This window comes from Hoplias malabaricus, chromosome 13, assembly GCF_029633855.1.
Source record: "Hoplias malabaricus isolate fHopMal1 chromosome 13, fHopMal1.hap1, whole genome shotgun sequence".
In the NCBI taxonomy this organism is placed as follows: domain Eukaryota; kingdom Metazoa; phylum Chordata; class Actinopteri; order Characiformes; family Erythrinidae; genus Hoplias; species Hoplias malabaricus.
The window spans coordinates 27,314,657-27,336,082 of record NC_089812.1 but is presented as its reverse complement, the minus strand read 5'-3'; the positions used below and the strand labels follow the sequence as shown (position 1 = coordinate 27,336,082).

The following is a 21,426-nucleotide window of genomic DNA, read 5'->3' as shown; positions in this document are numbered from 1 at the left end:
TATGGTATTTAAGGTGGTAATTAAGATATAAGTACTTAGTGATCTGTTACAGGGCTGTTGCTATGGTATTTAAGGTGGTTATTAAGATATTAGTGTTGAATAATGTGTTACTGGTGTCTGATGTCATCCCATAGTCAGAAAGAATATATAAATACACATGCTGATTTATAGATTCTATTAAAGATTCTCCATTGATGTGTGTGTGTGTGTGTGTGTGTGTGTGTGTGTGTGTGTGTGTGTGTGTGTGTGTGTGTGTGTGTGTTTGGGTGTGTGTTTGGGTGTGTTTGATGCCCTGTGATGCACAGGAAACCTGTCTGGTGTGTGTCCCTACCTTGCGCCAAGTAATTCAAGGTGGGCTCCAGACCTACAGAAAACAGGAGAAAGTGGTTAGAGAAAATGAATGAATTAAACAAATAAATAAATAATTGTAAATGAAATGACCGGCAAGAGCAAACCTCGACTGCAGGTATCTATATTTTTACTATATATAAATGTCAAACCAGTCCAATCATCATCTGTAAGGACAAGAAGTGTGGCTGTCTCAGCCCTGGCACTTTATAACCGTCACAGCTTATAATGGCAAATTGGTGATTCACTGTCTTAGCTTGTCCCTTTCTACACCTTTCTACAGACACAGGATGCGCTCTGTTCATTCACATCAGCACTTAACTCTGACAATGATTCACACTTAAGATTCACTCTTCAAAAGTGAATCTGCAAAAGACTTCACCAAGTTGCTCGAATTCACTCAAACGGAAAGGAGGAGGTTTAACTAAGAGGACCATTTTTATCCTTTAAAAACACCTAAAAAGTAACTTGTCTTGAGATGGACTGGACCTGATGTCGACTGATGTCAGATATGAGTCACATTACATCGACACATTTATGTGAACAGCAGAGCAGAACAAAACAAAACAAACAAAAAATCTAATTGGATCACAAAATCAAATTTGGGCCATTTTACCTGCTCTGTGAACGTATCCATAGTGTATTTGCCTGAGCTCTGTGCTGCAGTCTGCTTCCTGGAAACATTAAGATTATTCCAAATGTCTCTATGTCAGAGGTGGGATCCAGTCATATCCTCAATGTGGTCTGAATAACTCTGTTAAAGTTTAACCGTCCACTGCATATTTCTAAGCTTCTGAACCAGATATATGTTGTTCCCCACAGAGCATGTTCTGAACTTCCTAATATTGATTATCTGTGTTCTGTCTCAGGGCCGGGTACCATTCATCGTGCCAGACAAGGTGTTGTGGCCACAGCTGTGCGAGGCTCTGAATATGAAATACAGGGCGGAGGTGCAGTCAAATAGAGGACTATCTGAGGAGAACCTGGTGTTCCTTGCTCAGAAGGCTTTCAGCAGCTCCAGCTCCAACCCTGAGGACTACCGCAGCATGACAATGACCTGGTCACAGTTTAACAGGGTGAGAGTCCAGGATCCACCAAACATCGCATGGAGTGAACATGCCCCACAAACATTTATTTATTGTTTTTGGTTTTTAAAAAATCTACATATTTACTGCAGTAAACTAAAATAGCTGAAACATTCAGCCAGTTCATTAACTCTCCTGACACGTTATATATAGAATATATACCATCACATGGTACCTACACTCCATTAGGGAGCTTTGCTACCTGGTACCTGGAAAGATGTACTTTTTTAGTACCTACTAACTCAAAGTGAGCCGAGTAGGGACTAAGAATGACATGTAGACATTGCAGAGCTCTGATTGGCCAGAGAGACTTGTCAGTCATGAGAAAATGCAGACATCCAGCACAAAGTAAGTAGTAGCCAATGAAAGAATCTAGTGAGAGGTGGAAGGTGCAACAAGAAACAAAAAAAACAAAAACATTCTGATCTGTCTGGACTGATGCACAAAGCCATGTTCAGTCTGAAAAACAACTACATACAAATACACAATAAGTATAAAATGCTTAACCTTGCTGTTCCTGTTAGTGACAGTGTTTTGTGATGTCACTGGCTACATTTAGGGGGCTATGGTGCTGGAGTAGAGTCGAGTCAAGTAACCACTGCCAAGTCAGATTTATTGCAAAAAGTTTCAAAGTTCCACAAGTGCAACATATTTAACAAACCACAAACTTAATTTGAGGCCGACCCAAATATATAACAGTTGTGTGTATGGTTTGCTTCTTCAGTTGGGGGCTTTCATAAGTAAATAAAAAAAAAAAAAATAAGGAACTCAACTTTTACAAATGTTTATTTAAAGCTGCAAAGTCCCCATCGTACTCGGGCTAAAAAGGAATCATGAATCAAAAATGTTATTGCAGCTACATAGAAAACAGATTCATCATCAATGAGGAGGCTGCAGTACACCTTTAGCATCTTCAGAGATGTGCAGAATTGAATTAGGATTAATGAATGAGGTTAGGAAACTGTTCGATTACTTCTCCCTGTAGAGATGATGCATTCCTCAATAAAGGCTTAAAAACTACACACACTGCAGTGAAATCTCCCTGGTGGTCTGAGTGTATGTGATTCACAGATTAAGACACTCTGGATAATTGAGTTCTGCCCACTTAGTTTTGAGTCAGTTAGCATTTTCCATAAAGCGCAACATTTAGAAACAAAGGATTTAAAATTAAGCAGCTGCCAGACCATCACAGTGCGGTCTTCCACTAATAAAGTCTAATATCAGAGATCAAAATGGGACAGACGCTTAGGCACGCTTAGCCCTGTCCTCTGTAAAAACCCACCCCATGATATTATAATACGTAATGCTCTCTCAGTATAATTTACTCGGTTAAAGGAACACGAAAGGATTTCACTTTTCCAAAACAGTTGAAACTCCTGAGCTCTAGGCTGGGTGTGTTTGACTAATAATGTTGTGTTTCTCACTTTGCCTTGAGCATAGTTCCACACCACAACTTTTCTTTCTGTCACTGGCCAAAAATGAATAAACACCTTCTCTCGTCCAGTGCATCTGCTGAATTCAAGGGAATTAATGAGTGGATCCCAGCCCTTTGCTGCAGTAACAGCCCCTACTTTTCTGAGAAGGTTGTAGACTAGATGTTGAAACCATTCTGTGTGGATTTGCATTCAGCTGTTGAGTGGTACTGATGTTGGAAGATTAGTTGTGGATCATGAAATCCACTCCATTGCATCCAAAAACCTATTGGAAAGAAGTCCTTTGCTGCAGCGAGTGAAATTCACTGCTCCGTGGCCCAACATTTGGCAGTGAAGATGGTGACCTTAGGTTCTTATACGCCAGAGCTTCATCAGGGCTCTTAATGCACTCGTTCACTCACTCACGCATTCACTGTCACGCACCCACAAGGGGCAACATACACAGATGTGGAAACGTAGCATATAATGACTGCTGTTAAACCCAGAATGAAAAACACATGCAGAATAAACAAGTTGAGGCTGTGACCTGGGTCCTATTACACAACAAGAATGCACTTCCACTTCCCTGCTGGCCCTTTCAGAGATGGCTTAAACCTAAACTACATTCACACTTTGATATTAGCATTCCTATATTGGCCATTTTTCCAACTCAGCGAGCCTGCAGCATGTCGGTCAGGCTGGTCAGCAGTGTGCCTTCCATCAAAGTGGTTTATGATTAGCAGGTGAGGGAGCTTTGATGCTGCAGGTTTAGAGAAGCAGTCCTGAGGCAGTCTTCGCCTTTGAAATTGACTCGTACTAGTCCAGTACACAATACACACACACACACACACACACTGCTCAGGACAAATACTTGTAGAATTCCTCCAGTGGGGACATCCAAATTGCCCATTGGGAGAAGTTCATGTTATTAATACTATGTTTGATAGTGATAATATAATATTGCAAATCCAGATATCATAAAAAGTACACTTTTCCTGGACTCACCCTACAGTTGTGGACTGTCCTGAAATCAAAGGCGGCAGGAAGAGGGAGTGGGGTGGTTTCCTACCCTCCTTCAGAAGTTACATAGTGCACTTTCTCCAGTGTTGAGCCTGGAGTAGCAACAAAAGAAGCTCTGATCTCCTGTTACAGCTCAGTAAACAATGCTTTTGAAGCTGTAATTTTAAGGTAAAGACATTAACTAGTGTTTAGTTAATGTTCTAGATGTTCAGCGCATATGCAGATGTAGAGCCACTGAGTTCGACATGTTCTGTATATGGAGTGTCTGAGCTATATGTGTGTATTTATAGATGCTATCAGTACGTTTGGACACTTGTTACATTGTCAGTACATTGACTGGACACTATGTTCTGAGAGAGAGAGAGAGAGAGAGAGAGAGAGAGGGAGAGAGAGAGAGGGAGAGAGAGAGAGAGAGAGAGAGGGGGAGAACGTAATGTTCTCTTTTTTTCTCATGCTGTGACTTCTCCCCCAGATCACTGATTAAAAGCAAGTGAGCATCAGAGAGGGGGGGCATGTAACCATGAAGTAACCAAGAGTCATACCCCATGCACACACACACACACAAACAATTCTGTATTATATAATATTATTCTAACTAAATTCTATTATATAATATTATTATATTCTTTAAATGTAAATTCAAACTAAACCAGTCAATGATTTTTACTAATAAATGTAGCAAACAATGTTTATTACTGTCACTTTTAACTATACAGTGTAACTAATATAAGAATCACTGTACTTGGCCATCCCTGAATAAATGGATATTTATGCTCTATAGAGTGGGTGCCCAACATGAGGGCGGCCATGTTTAAAATAAGTTCAGGTGTCACATAAGCCCAATTTATACTTCTGCGTCAACCCTATGGCGTAGGCAACGCACCTCTCCAGAAATGTAACTACACGTCGCGTCAACGCAGACTACGACGTCTGTGATTGGTCACATTGGACATTGCAGAACCGAAGAAGTACAGGAACGTGAACTCCTCTCCTCAGCAGCACATTTATAGCGAGATATTTCCTCAGGCATGGGGTGGGCTTCAGGGATGAATAAAAATATTGAACAAAGGAAAAACACAGAGGTCTCCAGGAAAAACTACATGGTCATAAACATACGCGCACACACACACACACATGTACAATCACATGGACTGTAACACGTGCAGACTGTGTTCAGGCTCAGAGAGCATTAGGAGATATTAAGCATTAATAAAGCTCTAATAAATGTATAAATGTGTTTGTTCCCAGGAGAGTCTGCCAGGCAGGAACTTCACGTTCTGGCAGTGGTTTGATGGCGTCATGGAGCTCACTAAAAAGCATCTGAAACCTCACTGGAACGATGGGTAAGGAGCTTCACATCTTCATCTAAAACAATTTAAACAGGGCCTTATAAATCATAACAACCCATGAACACAGTGGAAAACATGTTTTTTCTTTAATTATTTCATAAAACCGAAGGCTGTCCCAATTGGTGATAGAAGCTTTTGTTCTGACAGCAACATTTTATTTTCAAAATGTCAGCTGCGTTTTATTGTGAACCCTAGGCGTAAAAATAGAAACGTCTCAAAATCACTATAAAAATATAAGCGAATTTTATCCACCTCCTGCAAAAGTGCTTTTAATTTCCATGTTTATGAATGATTTAATTCCACTTCATTTCTATTCGATCCCAGTAAAGCTTCAGCGTACTTCACATGGCTGTAGATGATTGATGAAGGAAGGTTTTGAAAGACTCACTGCCTGACAGCGAATGAATGAATGACTGAATGAGTGAATGAAGGAGCGTATGAAGTGAGATAAAGGTGACTTCCGTATTTGCTTTGGTTCTGGGCACCCTCTGGAGCTTTGGAGAATACGAGCTACTGGGAACACTAAATTCTGTTTATGCTGCAATAATGATTGGCCTGGGGCTTACATAAGAGATGGCAGGGTTCAGGCCGTTAACATTAACCCTTTATTGAGCAACTTGCTCTCTAATCTCGCTGCTACACTGTCTCTGAGATCACGGCCACACACTGTTAGAACTGTTAGAATAATGCTAATGAACTGGTGACGCCATACTTAAGATCATCCTGGCACTGGGTAATTACAGCTTATATCAACTAAAACACCTGTTACTGCATTAACCATCAGTTTAATACCTTATTGTACCATAGCGTTCATGTTACCTGCGCTTTTTTAGTACTAAGCTGAAAATGTAATTTATTTGAGTGCATAATATACAGTAATTTACAGAGCTTTTAGTTCCATTGCATGTACCTGGCACTGATGGATTACTAATAAGTAATAAATGATTGTTATATAGATAAAAAGACTTCAGTTTTAGTTTATATTCTGAAACCTTTACACAGTATAAGCTTTTATTAAAAATGAAATTACGCTGATAAAACGCCCTGTGAAGGACTGCCCCCCCCCCCTTCCAGGGTGTATTCCCGCCTTGTGCCCACTGATTCCGAGTAGGCTCCGGACCCACCGCGACCCTGAACTGGATAAGGGTTACAGATAATAAATAAATTAAGGACAAAATTGTCTCCTGACAATGATATACAGTATATATATCAGTATTGTATTGATTGTGTGTGTGTGTGTGTTTCAGGGCGATCCTGGGCTTTGTGAATAAGCAGCAGGCTCAGGACATGCTGATGTCCAAACCTAACGGGACGTTCCTCTTGCGATTCAGTGACTCAGAGATAGGGGGCATCACAATCGCATGGGTGGCAGAAAACCCCAACAAAACAGGTATTCACACAGGAGAATCCTGTCTGTTTAACACGCTTACAGGAGAGCACTAACTGCCCCATTAGTATCAGTCTGAGTGACGGAGTAGCCACAAATGGCTGGGGCATCACTAGAGCTCAAAAACGCCACCTCTTAATAAGAAGGACAATGCTTACACTCACTTCTATTTACTCAGTTGCAGCTGCTCTTGGGTTTGAAATGTATTGTACACTATATGTTCATTATATTTATTATTGGTATTATTAAATTTACTGTTGTCCAATTTTAAGAAACAGATGCTCATCTGGCCACATTCAGATTTATATTAAACATTCAGTAAAATGAGTCCATTCAGAGCCTGACACTGACTAAAAAGTCACTAAGCGTCTGACCCTGAGTTCACGTGAAGCAAAGCCAAGCCCAGCGTTTCCAAGGAAACCAGAGACGTTTTTTCTGAACTCCAATTGGGCTTGATATCGCAGCTTTGAAACCTCAGTCAACACAACTAACCTATGCACTCACACAGCACCACCCCTCTCCCTGAATTCAACAGCTAATCACATTCTCTTTGGATTGCCATATTCCCACTCTTTGCATAACAGGTGGAAAACAGCTTGGCCTCATTATTCGGACGCTGTGGTACAGTCCATTCTCTAACACAGGGTCATTCAGGTTAATGGATCATGGTGTGATAAAGTCATTTCAATATTCACCTGCATCAGTGATCATTTTTAAGATGAATTCTTAAGAACACTGCAGGGAACAGTTAAAAGAATCACACCTTTACACACTTTTAGAGGTGATGCAGCTCATGGAACTGGCTTGTAATTCACTCACTCATTCATATATCTACATACATACTTCATACAAACATATTTCATAGAAACATATTTTGTGCTTCGCATCAATGCCACATTGAGCCCTTGGTTAAAACCTAATCTAGTTTAAAGGTTTCCCATATTTTTCAGTTCCATTTGTTCAGTTGGGTCTCCCTCAATCGCATGATGATACCAAAGTGGGATTGCATGGGCTTCCTCTGAAATGTGTAAAACATCAATTGCTCTTTTTCAGTCTGCTGCTCACATATCATCACTGGACCATACACTTGTAAGAGAGCACTAACTTTCAGACACAGCATAGTTCCTTGGGATAGGGGAGCAGGAGGGACATCATGGCCAATCAGAGAGAGAGGGAGGCCAGTTGTGCTCTTCTGGAGACCAGGCCTCGGATGGTAGAGGAATCACCAGGGATTAAATATGCGATCTCTCCATAGGTCCAACACTTAGACAGCTGCTCCACTCAGGAGCAACATTCATTCATTCATTCATTCATTCATTCATTATCTGTAACCCTTATCCAGTTCAGTGTCGTGGTGGGTCCAGAGCCTACCTGGAATCATTGGGCGCAAGGCAGGAACACACACTGGAGGGGGCGCCAGTCCTTCACAGGGCAACACACACACATTCACACCTACAGACACTGAGTTGCCAATCCACCTACCAACGTGTGTTTTTTGGACCGTGGGAGGAAACCGGAGCACCCGGAGGAAACCCACGCGGACACGGGGAAGGTTATGTAATATCATGTGTTATTACTATGTTTTTCTACTTTTTCAGTTTTAAGGGCCTCCTAAATGACTACACAATATCATGTATATATAATATTAATACTGCATATTCTTTATGTATTTGGCTGATTGTGTGACCTCCTGTGTGTTTGTGTGTTTATACAGGTGAAAGGATGGTGTGGAACCTCATGCCCTACACAACCAAAGACTTCTCCATCCGCTCTCTTGCTGACCGCATCAGTGACCTGAACCATCTGCTGTTCCTATACCCTGATCGGCCCAAAGACGAGGTGTTCTCCAAGTACTACACCCCTCCGCTCTGTAAGACTATGCTTCTTATCAAAGATACCAGAGCAGTGTGTGTTTGTGGTTGTATCTACCATTCTCCTTTAAAACACAGTGTGAAAAGTGTGGTTTATTAATATTAATACACACTTTATTAGCTTATTCACACAATATTCACAGTATGGCACACACAATACCCTGTAATGCCAGGCCTAAGCCCCTATAACTGGTCAAGATCAACACAGAGCAGGCATGATTTGCAGTGACACTGACCTGGTGGTGACGTTGTGCTGTGCTGGTAGGAGTGGATCAGACACAGCAGCGCTACAAGAGTTTTGGCAGCTCTTCATATTCATCATATATTTCATAATGCATTATAATAATTGTTGCTAGGAATGTTGTATAAGACTCTGGTCTACAGTATTCTTATGAACACATTCTTATGCCTTAATGAAACCTGATGTCATTCAGTATTGTTTTATAAAAATTTCATACAAGTAAGTTATTGCTTTATAAGGAGTAATATATGCCTTAAGAATGCAGGATTCATAGGAAGTGACATATAGAATCTCAAATAAGGCAGTGAGAGGAAGATAAAATTATTTAAATATACTTCTATTTGTAGTTCAATGGCACCATTGCATTAATATTAATGCAACGGTAATATTACACACAGCACATTCACAGAGAGCCATTATTGTTATGATCAAACTGCTTCAGGTCAGGTTTGTATTCACTAAAGGTTAGACGAACAGAGGAATACCTTCTTCTCGCTGAGAACATGCAGAATTTTTTGAATTTGTTGATGTTATATTATAGATAGATAGATACTTTATTGATCCCCAGGGGACATGGTTTCGGTAACTGGAGTATACCCAACACTTTTAATGCTTTAAAGGTAAACTGAATTATAGCGTAGAACATGCTTTTCTTCCCATACCTTTTCAGAATATAGATGACAATTCAGGCTACGAAAATGGCTTGTCTAAGTGTCCTCTTAGATTCATGAATTATTTGATTGATAATGTATAGAATTGATAATGTATAATTAGTGCTTGGACATTAACATTTTGGATACATTTTTCCAAATATTTGTAGCCTTCCCTAAAAAAAAGGCTATAATTACCACACCCAGTGCCAAGAATGAGAAAAAGGGTTGTAAAACACCCAGCATCTGGCCGTGGGTCAGTGGAAGTGTGTTCTCTGGAGTGATGGAGCTCTATCTATCCACCAGTACCTTTGGGATGCGTTTGCTGAATGCTTTTGTGGCTGAATGCAATCAAAGCCTCACAGTAACAGCATTTCACAGACATCTGTTCTACAACAGGAACAGACTCGCTGTTAATATGTTAATTTCAGAAGAAGAGCTGGATAATGTGCTATCAGATCTGTTTGAGAACTGCGGAGGAACGTATGGTAGTTTTATGGAGAGCTCCATGAAAACACTGTACAGAAGAACACACTGAGCACTGTGACATTTGTAGGTGCTTAATAATTGTCTTTATGGCTGGTCTTTCTGTTCTGCAGCGAAAGCCGTGGATGGCTACGTCAAACCACAGATCAAACAAGTGGTGCCAGAGTGAGTATCTGTTCATTATTTTCTAGCTCAGACGTCCAGCTTTCTGTCTCTGTCCCTCTCGGCTCCTGAATGTTGATTGTTCAGTAAAAGTCTACAAGTCCTTGTGTCTTTGATGTTCTGAGTGCCAGCCCATCATCTTCACACAGTTAGCCTAATTGCACGTTAGCATATCAGCGCTCGATCCTCCAGTCTGGCTTAGCGGGAAGTTAGCCGTCACCATGGAGACCTCATACTCTGTAATCTTATTCTCACCAATAGAATACACTAAGCCACGTTATTGCCATTAGCTGAGTTAGCCCTGTTAGCACTCTGGCGGAGGGGAGGGTTGTTAGCTTGTTAGCAAGACGGCCATTCTGGTCAAACTCTGCAGGAGTTATCCGCCACTGAGAGACTTCTCTGTAGCATACATGAGAGACATTAACACAGTTAGCTTGATTAGCTGCTTGCGATTGGGTGTGTATGCTCTCTGTGGAGATGGAGGTGGCTTATAGTGTGGAGGATAAGGTCAGACCAATTACAGCGTGGCTAATGAGACACTTTATATGTATGACAAATGTTCTAGTGGGGACAAAAGCATTGACATGCTGGGTCCCACCCAAAAGCCTGTAACTGTAGTTCTAATACCTAGGCTACCATGTATTTTACTGTCTTTACTTGGCTATTAACACTCATATTTCGTGTCAAAATAGATTTTTCTTATTAGTTTCACTTTTTTTAATGAATTTTATTCATGTTGTTGTTACAGGCGTTATCTTTAGTTAATCTATACTCTTCTGTTCTATCAGAGTCTGTTTTTATGTGGATTGTACACTTATTTTTTAAAACCATAACACTTACCTGTTTTAATTTTTGGCTCTGCGGTAGACAAAAAAATGCACTGATGTGTGTGTGTACTCGTGTGTGTGTGTGTTCAGGTTTGCAACGCCTAATCCTGACCCTGCAGCGAACCCCACCTACATGGATCATGCAGCATCACCAGCTGTCAGTCACCCGTCAAACTATGGCATTTACCCAGCCATGTGAGTCGTAAATACACATTTTTATGTGTGTGTGTGTGTGTGTGTGTGTTTCCATAACAACTGAAATCCCTTAATTAAGGCTTATTTTACAATTTAAAAATGAACATTTCAAAACATTCCTATTAAACACATAGTTAAGAAATCCTTGGAAGACTCTGTATCATATTTAAATCTTCAGAAAGTTACACAAGTTACACAGCTGCGCCTGGTTTGTACACTGTTTAATTGACCCACTCTCTCACTTATTCACTGAATCACTCACCAACTCACTCATTCACTTACTAAAGCACAACACTCACTCACTCACATTTACTAAAATGATCTTATATTCAGTGCTTTGCATTAATTAGATGGTGTGCCTTTGTTTAATAAGAGTGATCTTTGTTCCAGTTCTCCTTTCTCGTTCATAGCTCCTAACCTCCCGAACTGTGTGTGTGTAGTTTACATGACACCGCTTGCTAAAGGAACTGTGATACTGACACAAATTTTAGGACATACATTTTTAAATGGATTTCTGTGCTTGTTTCATAGAAACTCTCTCTCTCTCTCCCTCTCTCTCTCTCTCTCTCTCCCTCTCTCTCTCAGTGGGGACAGTATGCTGGATAATGATGGTGATTTTGATCTAGACGATACCATGGATGTAGCGAGGCATGTGGAGGAGCTGCTCCGCCGGCCGATGGAGGGCCAGTGGAGTGGTCAGCAGACCTGACCTTTCGACCTCTGACCTCTTGCCCTCAATGATGGTTTATTCCATTCATCTCTACTGCCCTAACTCTCGTCTTCTTCCTCTTCATCGCTCCTAACATTTTCTTACTCTTTCCTGTTCTTTTCATCCCTAATGTGAAACAGTTCAGTGATGGATGTGTTGCTCGTAGTTTTATTCTTTTATTCTGTTTTGTTTTCTTCTTTTTTTTTTCTCATTCTCCACATGTCCAGTTTTTTTTCTCTCCATGTGCCCAAAGTTATCACTTTCTCAGTTTTCAGCTCATGTCTAAATGAGAAAAATATGTTTTATTGAAAAAAAACAAAAACAAAACAAAAACAAAACAAAAAAAAAACACCAAACAGTATTGTGATAAAAAAAGAAAAACTGGTAGCACGCATGTGTTCTCATTTCTTTGTTGTGTTTTTATTTGACATTTTTCTGAGGTGAAGCCATGAGCCATGGATAAAAAGCCCAAAGTAGAACTGTATACATTGATACAGTACTGATACAAGGTGTTTTATGTTCAGTTTTATTTTCCTTTGTGTTTTTTGACATTGGGGTTTTTATTTTGTATTGTGTAAAGATGATATTCTACATAGAAAGTTCATGCATTCGAATCCAATGCACTCTGGAACAAAAATGCATCCTTGTGAGGGGAAGATCACTGTTACCATGGCAATTGTAATGTATGTCTCTATACACTAAAGCGCATTTCGGTTGCAGCAGAGCTATTGAGAGTCAGTTCAGCTACACAGGTCCCTTAACAGATTTTCTCAATGTCTGAGGGTTTATAGTTTATACACACACACACACACACACACACACTGCAGTCTCCCTCGCTCTGTTTCCCCAGCTGTAGAAGGGTGTGATGTTTGTATTTACACTGGGAGATGTGTTGTACTGCATCAGAATCACAGTTTTAAAGTTCTAAAGCTTTGGAAGTAATAAGCATCGCAAATAAGAGAAATAACGAGCAAAACTCAGAGACCACACATGCTTTTCATTTCCAGTCAAAACAGCCATTAATTAGAAGTTCACCTTTTGTCAATTTTGAGTCGTACCATGATTTATAGACACCACAGGCAATTATAGAAATTAGTTGTTTTAATCATGTGAATGTATGACTCTATTTACACTAACGGAATATTCACCTTCAGGTTCCTTAAAGCAACTAGACACTTCAGCCTCCTCCAACAACTGTTAATGAACAGTAATGTCGATGAAGTCATTACGAGGAACATTTGTATCTGCATCGGCCCAGGGGTGTGTGTGTGTGTGTGTGTGTGTGTGTGTGTGTGTGTGTGTGTGTGTGTGTGTAATATGGATTTTGCAGTTGAATGGAGTCAGTGGGAGTGAGGGTGGGTGGCTTTAATTAGTTATAAACAATATTTTATGTCATTAATATAAAACAACCTGAGGTCCAGAACTCCCCCTACTCCTGTTTAAAAAAACTCAAATGTGAAAGAAGGTGAACTTCCCTCTTATACATGTTATTTATTTCTCTGAGCATTTAATGTAAGATGTGAAGACATAGGAGAGTCCACAGAGTAGATGTACAAAAGAGGAACTACTATAAACAGCGCAAGACCTCTTGGACATGCAACCAGTGTCTAAACCTGAACGTGAGATGTGAACAAACATCCCTGCACATCTTTCTCAACTTTAATACAGATGTTTTCTGTTTCTGTTTTTTTTTTATTTCTTCTGTTTGTGCTGAAAATGAATGGCCTTGCAGTTAATGGCAGTTCTGACTGAAAATGAATGCTCCAACTGTTGACGAAATCAGATGAAGCTGTGGTTTGAGTAGGAGTTAAGGCTAGATTTAATTAAGGGTAGATTTAATGTTGATTAATGATGTAGATGAGCAGTGGGCTCTCAATGTGAGGAGTTACATCATGTATACTTTTAAAAATAAAGATGCTACAAAAGGTTCTTTGAGCGATGCCATAGAAAAAAACACTTGGTTCCATAAAGAATCATTTTTGCAAATACATTTACATGGGTTTCTTTATGAACCCTTTGTAGCACCTTCACTTTTAAGAGTGAAATTGCTGTAAGGCTTTTTTTTTTCTTATATTCAATCATTGTATTGTGTGACATTTGGAAGAAACTATGCTTGAAGGAAGTCAGTGACCTGCCAGTTATTTCACTGCATATGATGTCTGGAAATATGTGGAATAATCTGGTAATAATCTTGCATAATGTCTGGATGTGGAATATCAGATGCCTGCATTTGAGTGGATTGGAATGGTTGCCCTGTGGCTGATGCTACACTATGCTGGCCTTACAGAGCAACAGGTGAAGGCCTCACATGGCACACTGAGCATGTGCGAAACTGGAGCACCTGTTGTCATGGTGACGTTTGCTGCTCTAATGCTGCCTACTGTGTCCAGTTCCCATCTTATTGCTTTAGAATGGCTAGATGTGTACACACATTATTAGACCTCCCCCACTCATTCTGACTCTCTCTCTCTCTCTCGCTCTCTCTCTCTCTTTCGCTCTTTCTCACTCTGACTCTACCTCACTCCTCTCTGTTGCTCTTTTTACACACACACACACACACACACACACACGCACGCTCAGGACAGTTCAAATGAAACAAAAACACAGTGGATGTATCTTTCAGGCCACAGGAACCAAGTGGGAAATAGAACGTCTATATTCAGTATGTATAGAATATGAATTTATTTTTCCTTAACATAATTCTATTTTATTACTGTGGAAGCTCCCTCTAGGCTGTGTGTAACTGTGAATGCTAGGTAAACACTTCAGGCCTCTGTAAAGTAAGCCTCTGCATGCTGACCTAATGCTCGGAACAGCCAAACTGTAGCAATTACACAAAGAAAGGGGTACAAAATACTGATAGTTCAGCCTCTGAGAGCTTTCGCTACTAATACAGCAGTCTCGCTTTAACTAGAGGTGGGTGATATGGCCAAAGACAAAAAACATCTTTGTTGACTACTAAGTTAATACATGTTTTACATAAAAACAAAAAGAGACGAATTAACATTTACTTGCTCCACCTAGAGTCGCCTCTTCTAGCAGCTGCTGAACACGTTTTGTAGAATTCCTTCTGAAACCCCATTCAAATTAATGAGAAACTACACTATCTGTCTAAATACTTGTGTACACACCTTACAGTGAGTGAAAACAGCCATTTTAAAGTGCACAAATAAATGGTATAATCCACAGAAGGGAAGACGTGCCAGATTAATGTCACCTTGCTCGATGTAAAATGCTGCCTCGAACCTGTTTAGCTGTGGGGCAGTGGAACATTGGAGTGGTGTTTGTGATCCAGAAAGAATCATCCAAAATTTGAAATAATCATGAAAATGTTGTTTTTGTCCGTATCGCCCGCCTCTAGCTTTAACCCACAGCCAAGCTGTTGCATGAATGAAAAAGCCATAAAAGTGTGGACGCCACTGTGCTTCATGTGATTCCCGCAGACATTACTAAACAACAAAAGAGTTCCATTCTTCTCAGTGTACTTTGTTTTCATTTCCCTTTTTCCCCTTCCCACTTTCTCCTTTGAAACGGAGGATAGTGAAGATCACATGAAAAGTGTACGATTTTTTTCTATGTCTTTTTTTATTGTTTTTCTTTTTTTTCTCCCCAGACTCAGTAGTCTGTCTTTCACACTGTAGGTGGCAATGTATAAGTGTGTGGGTGTGTCTGTGTGTGTGTGCGCGTGTGTGTGTGTGTGGGTGTGTGTATGTATGTTTAATCTCGTCTTGTGTTTTTTGTCCCAGTGTTTTTTGGTTTGGTTTTAGTGCTTGGACTTATGTTCAAATACAAGAGCATTTGAATTGAAAATAAAGTTTTATAAATAATTTTAACTGAATCATGACTTGTGTGAAACTCACATGACTGTTCTCTTCTTACTGCAAATGTATTTGACCTAGGCCTATAGAAGCTTATAGAAGTGATACAGATGAAATATGTGACTTGGCATCCCAAAATTGACTTAATATCTCATCGTTTAACTTGTCATAGCTTATTACTGCCTTATAAACATAAATTAATATCTCATAATTCTTAAATGCTATCAACTATGATGTATAATCTACTGAAGCAACAGAACATGAGAGGGAGTGTGAAATACAGCAAACAAGAGCTGATGGTGAGTGCTGTAGTCCAGCTCATCCATGCTGTTATTACACGATAATGCGCTACCTCCAGTGTTCTGTTGCTTTTATACAACAGTTTTGGTAATAAATAAAGTACGGAATAAAGAACGGAGCCGTGAAGATGGTGTCAAATGTGTTTAAAAGTTGCCAACACTTTCCGCCAAATTAGTTCCTCAACAAGTAACTTGTTCCTTCATCAGAGTAGTGAACTCCACCCATTCACAGCTGCCACACACTGGATCAGCCTCAGCTCCTGGACACTAACCTGCTGTGAAAACTACCCAGACCGCTAACCTGCTGAATAAACTACTCCAGATGAACTTACTGAGGCCCAAACACTCTGCCAAGCCTATATGTGCTCTATGAATTTCATTATTGAAGTAGGGATGTAAATTCTTTGGAGTAAAATATTGCCCTGTGAAACGTTCGTTCCCACACAAGCTGCAGTTTATAAACCCATAAAACTCTACAGCAGATAACTGCGTCAGGTCTGTTTAGGAAGCAATTAATCACATTATCCACAGCAGAGTGAGCATTAGTGAGAAATGATCTACCTACACTCAGAACTTGACTTGCGCAGCAATAACCACCAGACAGTGAAAGCTCAGCCCACAAGCCCAGCAAAGCCACACCACTAGACAACGTAGTCACAGGACACTGAAAGGGCCCATAACATGACACAACTACATTTACTTTTTAATGTTAGATTTGTGTGTGTGATCTCAACATTAGGGTTCCATTCATAACACTCTACAGTTCATGTAGTAAATGACACGCTTAGTCATTTTCTGCCCAGACTTCTTTTGTAAAAACATATATATATATATATAGTCTAGGTATACAGTGGTCAGCTATAATATTAAAACCCTGTGCCTAATATAGTGTATTGGCACCCTTGACTGCTATGTTGGCCCATATGCACCATGTGTTTTAACATATTTTTATCGTATCACACCCTACATTCATCGCTATGAGTTATGACTCTGTCTTTGCTTTGACAACTATTCTTTACCTACTTACCTACCTACCCAGTAAAGAAGGAACTTCCCTGGACGTTCAAAGTAGGTATAAAGTAGTCTGTCCGTCAAGGACATATTTTAAACGTCAATGGACGTCAAAATTCCATCTTAATAAGTTAGTTAAGTGGTGACCAATTAATAACGTCAATGGACGTCCAAAATACGTCTAATAGTCGTCTTTTCAATGTCTGTGTTTGGACGTCTTTTCAACTTTCATTTTCAACCTTTGAGAGAACGTTGATTAGACGGCAGTCATTACGTTATTTCAACGTTGAATGTTTACTGGGTAACCACTACGTGCTGGGAACACCCCACAAAACCTATTGTTTTGCAAGGATTTGATCAAAACAAAATGAACACCACAGTCTGGCTCTTGTCGAAGTCAATGATATTCTCACACTTGCCTGTTTTTTTTTTTGCTTCGAACACCACAATTTCAAGAACAGACAGTTCACTCGTTGGCTTGGCCCTTTACAGAAAAAGCAAAGAAAAGAGAACAGATTTTGTGAAGTTGCTGAGAGTCAACAGTAGGTTTCTGTGGCCCTCTGCTGGACAAAGCGTGTAAGCATACTGAGTTTATTTGGGCTGTTATTATTGCAAAAATAGACTCAACCTATTTGACCCCAGACAATAATGAATGACATACAATAAAGAACATAGATGGACTAGGCGCGGTCCAGGGTGATGTCCTTTACTGCTACGCTGCTGAGTTAATATAAACCTGAACTTAAGAAGATGAACCTGAAAAGCTTGTGGAACAAGCTCCACATGTTCTAAATATCATAAATATCATGCAATTTCAACTGCGGCTTAATAAGCTGCTGTTTACCAGTTTGACCTTTTTCTTCCGTCTCCTTTGTTTCATTCATTTCTTTCTTCCTCTTTCTCTTTCTTGTTCTACGTCTATCCCATTCCTCTTCTCTCTCAGGGTTTGGGGTTAGCTTTTCTTGCCTGACAAACTTTTAACAAAAGTTAAAATTAATATTAACTTATTACTGACTAATATTTGTGCAAAATTATAATTAACAAATACACATATGGACTAATACTCTCCATGCAGCAGTATTTCCCCATCTAGAGTCTGGTTTAAGGGAGGAATTTAGTCCAAAGTCGACGCCCTCCATTTCCCCGTTCCTCTAAACTGAAGTTAGCTTCTTTTGTTTTGCCCTGGAGCTAATGCTACGTAGCCTTTTAGCACTCTGCCTTTTTAAATCATCACATACTCACCTCTCAAACCGACATGTTTTCTGTGACACCCGCTTATCAGTAAACATAGATAAAACCATGTCCCACAATTAAAAACAGCTGCCATTTCATGATGTATTTGGGCAAAGTACACAACATATAAATCTGAATTTAGCTGAGAAACAACTGAATTTAAGATGTACTTGTCATTCAAAGCAGAAAATTAACTGTAAGAGTTGTAGCCATTTTAGATATTCAAATGTAAATCTGGGGTTTCCTGCAGATCTTACTTTTCATGTAAACCTAATAAACGAACCCACTGACCTTCTGACACCCATGTCCACCAGCCCCCCACCCCCAGTAAGACCACTGCAGATTCATTTCCTGCATGGATTTAACTGAAAAGGCACTGACCCAAATCCTGCTCTGCATCCATCTTCTTTGATCCTGGAAGATTCAGAACTGCACGATGGAGGACTGCTCACTTAAACAAGTCCACTGGCTAGCTCTGTATACTGAATATTCACCCTGCCATATCCTCAAAGCTCCAAGACCAATGACTTGACCCAATTCATCTGAATCATGTGGGCTTTGTCAGCAATAAAATATCAGATGCCTTTAGTAAACACTGCAAAACACAGTTTAAACAAGTTAAACCTGAAATATTTTGATGAAAGGGACCTATTTTGGTGGAATGTTCCCTAAATTCATCTATTACCAGGACCAATATGTGTATTTTCCCATTTAAAATTCTTAAACTGTATCTTGAATGGTGGAAAATTAAGTTATATGTTAGATTATTTAAGGTAGAAGGGAAAGCTCGGATGAGAAATGATCAAATAAGCTTCATATAATAAACACTGGGTTGACTTAATGTGAAACTATAAATTCTGAACAAAAGATGGCAAATTTAGGCATAAGAATAAGAATCTGCAGAATAGCATAAACTTTCACTAGTTATAATTAATGTTACAGCACAAATGTTTGGGCCTTGGTCAGCTTGGAGGCAAGGGGCTGTAAATATTTGACATATTTATGGCTATTTATAAGGTTTTCTTGAAGAGGTTAAGGGATATTATTATAATTTCTTGTACATAGCTAACAGAAAAGATAAAACTGAGGTGAAAATAATCAAATGAATTAAATTGTGATTTGGAACAGGGGACTACTCTAGTACAAAGAAGGCAGCCAAGAAAGGCCTAGTGATTTAGGAGTGAAAATGAGCCCTTGTATGGGTTGAGGATCACCACATTGCCAAACATTTCAATTCATTTAGAATTTGTTTTACGCCCATGGGCTCAGGATTACTTTGGCAAACCTTTATCTAGCCCCACAGTTTGTTTACATCCATGAATGCCAGTTCAAATTTTACTCTGCCAAAAGGAAGCCTTATATTAATTGTCGAGGAGTGTCGTGTGCTCCAGACCAAACACGAAGAAGACCATCCAGACTCTTACTATGAACAGTTCCAAATGTCAGGGTATGTTATGGTATGAGATTGTGTCACAGGTAACTTACACGTGTGGCTTCACCATTAATGCTTAAATCTACATCCAACAATTTGCTCCTCTCAGGATGAGTTTTTATTTTCCAGTGAAATAGTGAATGTTTCATGTTTCAGTGTAAAACAGCTTTCTGCATGAATAACAAAGACATGGCTGTGGAAGAAGAGATTCTAGGGTGACCAGACGTCCTCTTTTACCCGGACATGTCCTCTTTTTTAGACTTAAAAAAAGGTCCTGGCGGAATTTCACAAACGTCCGGGATTTTGTTTTTCTAGAGCTTACATAGAACCTCGAGAAGCGTTTCATTCACAAACTAGTCCCGCCCTCCTCTACTCCGATTGGTTCGCTTGAGTGAGAAGGGGGCGCGGTGAAGCAGCCTAGAATCTTTTGATTGGACGGTCTGACTGTAGAGCTATCGTTATTGGTCGATGACATTCTCTGTAAACATTTAATTGGTCAGTCTGCACGTCAGTAGTCCTTGTTTACGTCAGGCAAAGCTCGTACCTACCCTCATCTCGAGCAGCTATGCCGAAACGTAAATGTAAGTTCTCGGATGAATTAAATTTCAGAAGAATGGGACAAAGCTTCACCTAAAACACTTCAGAACTCTGCATTTTCAATTTCTAAACACATTTTATCTGCTGTGAAAATGAATGACAACATTACAAAATGGTAAATATGTTACTGTTTTATTGTTTTATTTATAGGACTTAAACCCCTCCAGATCCCTGGAGCTGTGTGACTGTGACACTACCTGCTTGATGATATTTTTGGTGACACTTGGTGATATTTTTATCTTAAAATTACGGCTTTCATTGTACATTGTAATACTATGAGTTGTAATAGGAAAACTCTGTTGCTACTCTGGGTTCAGCACTGCAGAAACTGCACCATGTAACGTTTGGAGAAGAGTAAGTAAGAACCTGATTTCAGTACAGTGCAGTAAATATGAATTACTCCAGTGGAGTGTACCTATTATTCCTTTAACATTTTTGTATTATATTCATTCCAAACTGAGAGTTTTATTATTTAACCATAGCATAAATGTAGATGGACCTTGACCATCAGAGGCCCCTGGAAACTAGTTAATAATTAATTCCTGTGAGACCCTTACCACTGAATTCAATCATCTTCTCAAAATGAAAGAGGTCCATTTGAAACCTTCCTGATGCCATTTGCTTGTGACCAGTAGATGTCACCAAACCCTGATCAAGAAAGACTACACAGTGTAAATCAGTGCAGTAAATCACTTGATGTAGTTTAGTCCTCATGCTTTAACATACTGCTTCATATTTCCTCTTACTTTAAAAATACTTTAAAACACCCCCAATAACCCCCCCACCCACCCGCCCAGAGGCATGCCACCCAAACACAGAACTACAGCCACATTCAGCAGTTCGAGAGCTTTGAAATTGCATTAGGTTTCAATTCCTCCTTTTGTAAAAACAGCAGTAAGAACAGATGTTTTTTACAGGAAATCACACCCATCCCCTGTAACGCTCTCTGCGGTATTAATCTGATTTATACTTCCTTCACTCACATAGTAATGATTGTGAAAGTGTTTCAATACTGGAAAAAAAAGATCCCACAGATTTGAGATGTCTGTAGTTTATCTGTAAATAGATGTACCTCAGTGTTCACAGACTTACATCTACACTCTGCACATTTCACTAGGATGAACAGACAAGGGGAATCCATCACTGCTGCATTTCATTACCCTCGCTGTGGGTGCGGATGTATGAGCTAGGGGTGGAGCGCCAGTGTTTGTGTCACCTTCTCTTGCAGGATGTTATCTTCAAGGACGTCTTTGAAATTAACGCATGACTTATAGTAAAAGACGCCCTAAACAGT

The 21,426-nt window shown here is 39.8% G+C and overlaps 1 protein-coding gene across 1 annotated transcript in view; it reads left to right on the top strand.

Annotated features, from left to right (window-relative positions):
* The window catches only part of plcl5 (phospholipase C like 5), a 214,647-nt gene that overhangs the window by 95,136 nt on the left and 98,085 nt on the right, over nucleotides 1-21,426 (top strand). Inside the window, exons 14-20 of the mRNA XM_066641663.1 lie at nucleotides 1,218-1,424; nucleotides 5,114-5,208; nucleotides 6,462-6,604; nucleotides 8,316-8,471; nucleotides 9,963-10,014; nucleotides 10,929-11,033; nucleotides 11,619-11,728. Coding sequence (XP_066497760.1) covers nucleotides 1,218-1,424; nucleotides 5,114-5,208; nucleotides 6,462-6,604; nucleotides 8,316-8,471; nucleotides 9,963-10,014; nucleotides 10,929-11,033; nucleotides 11,619-11,728 — 868 coding nt within the window. The remainder of the gene's footprint in view (nucleotides 1-1,217; nucleotides 1,425-5,113; nucleotides 5,209-6,461; nucleotides 6,605-8,315; nucleotides 8,472-9,962; nucleotides 10,015-10,928; nucleotides 11,034-11,618; nucleotides 11,729-21,426) is intronic.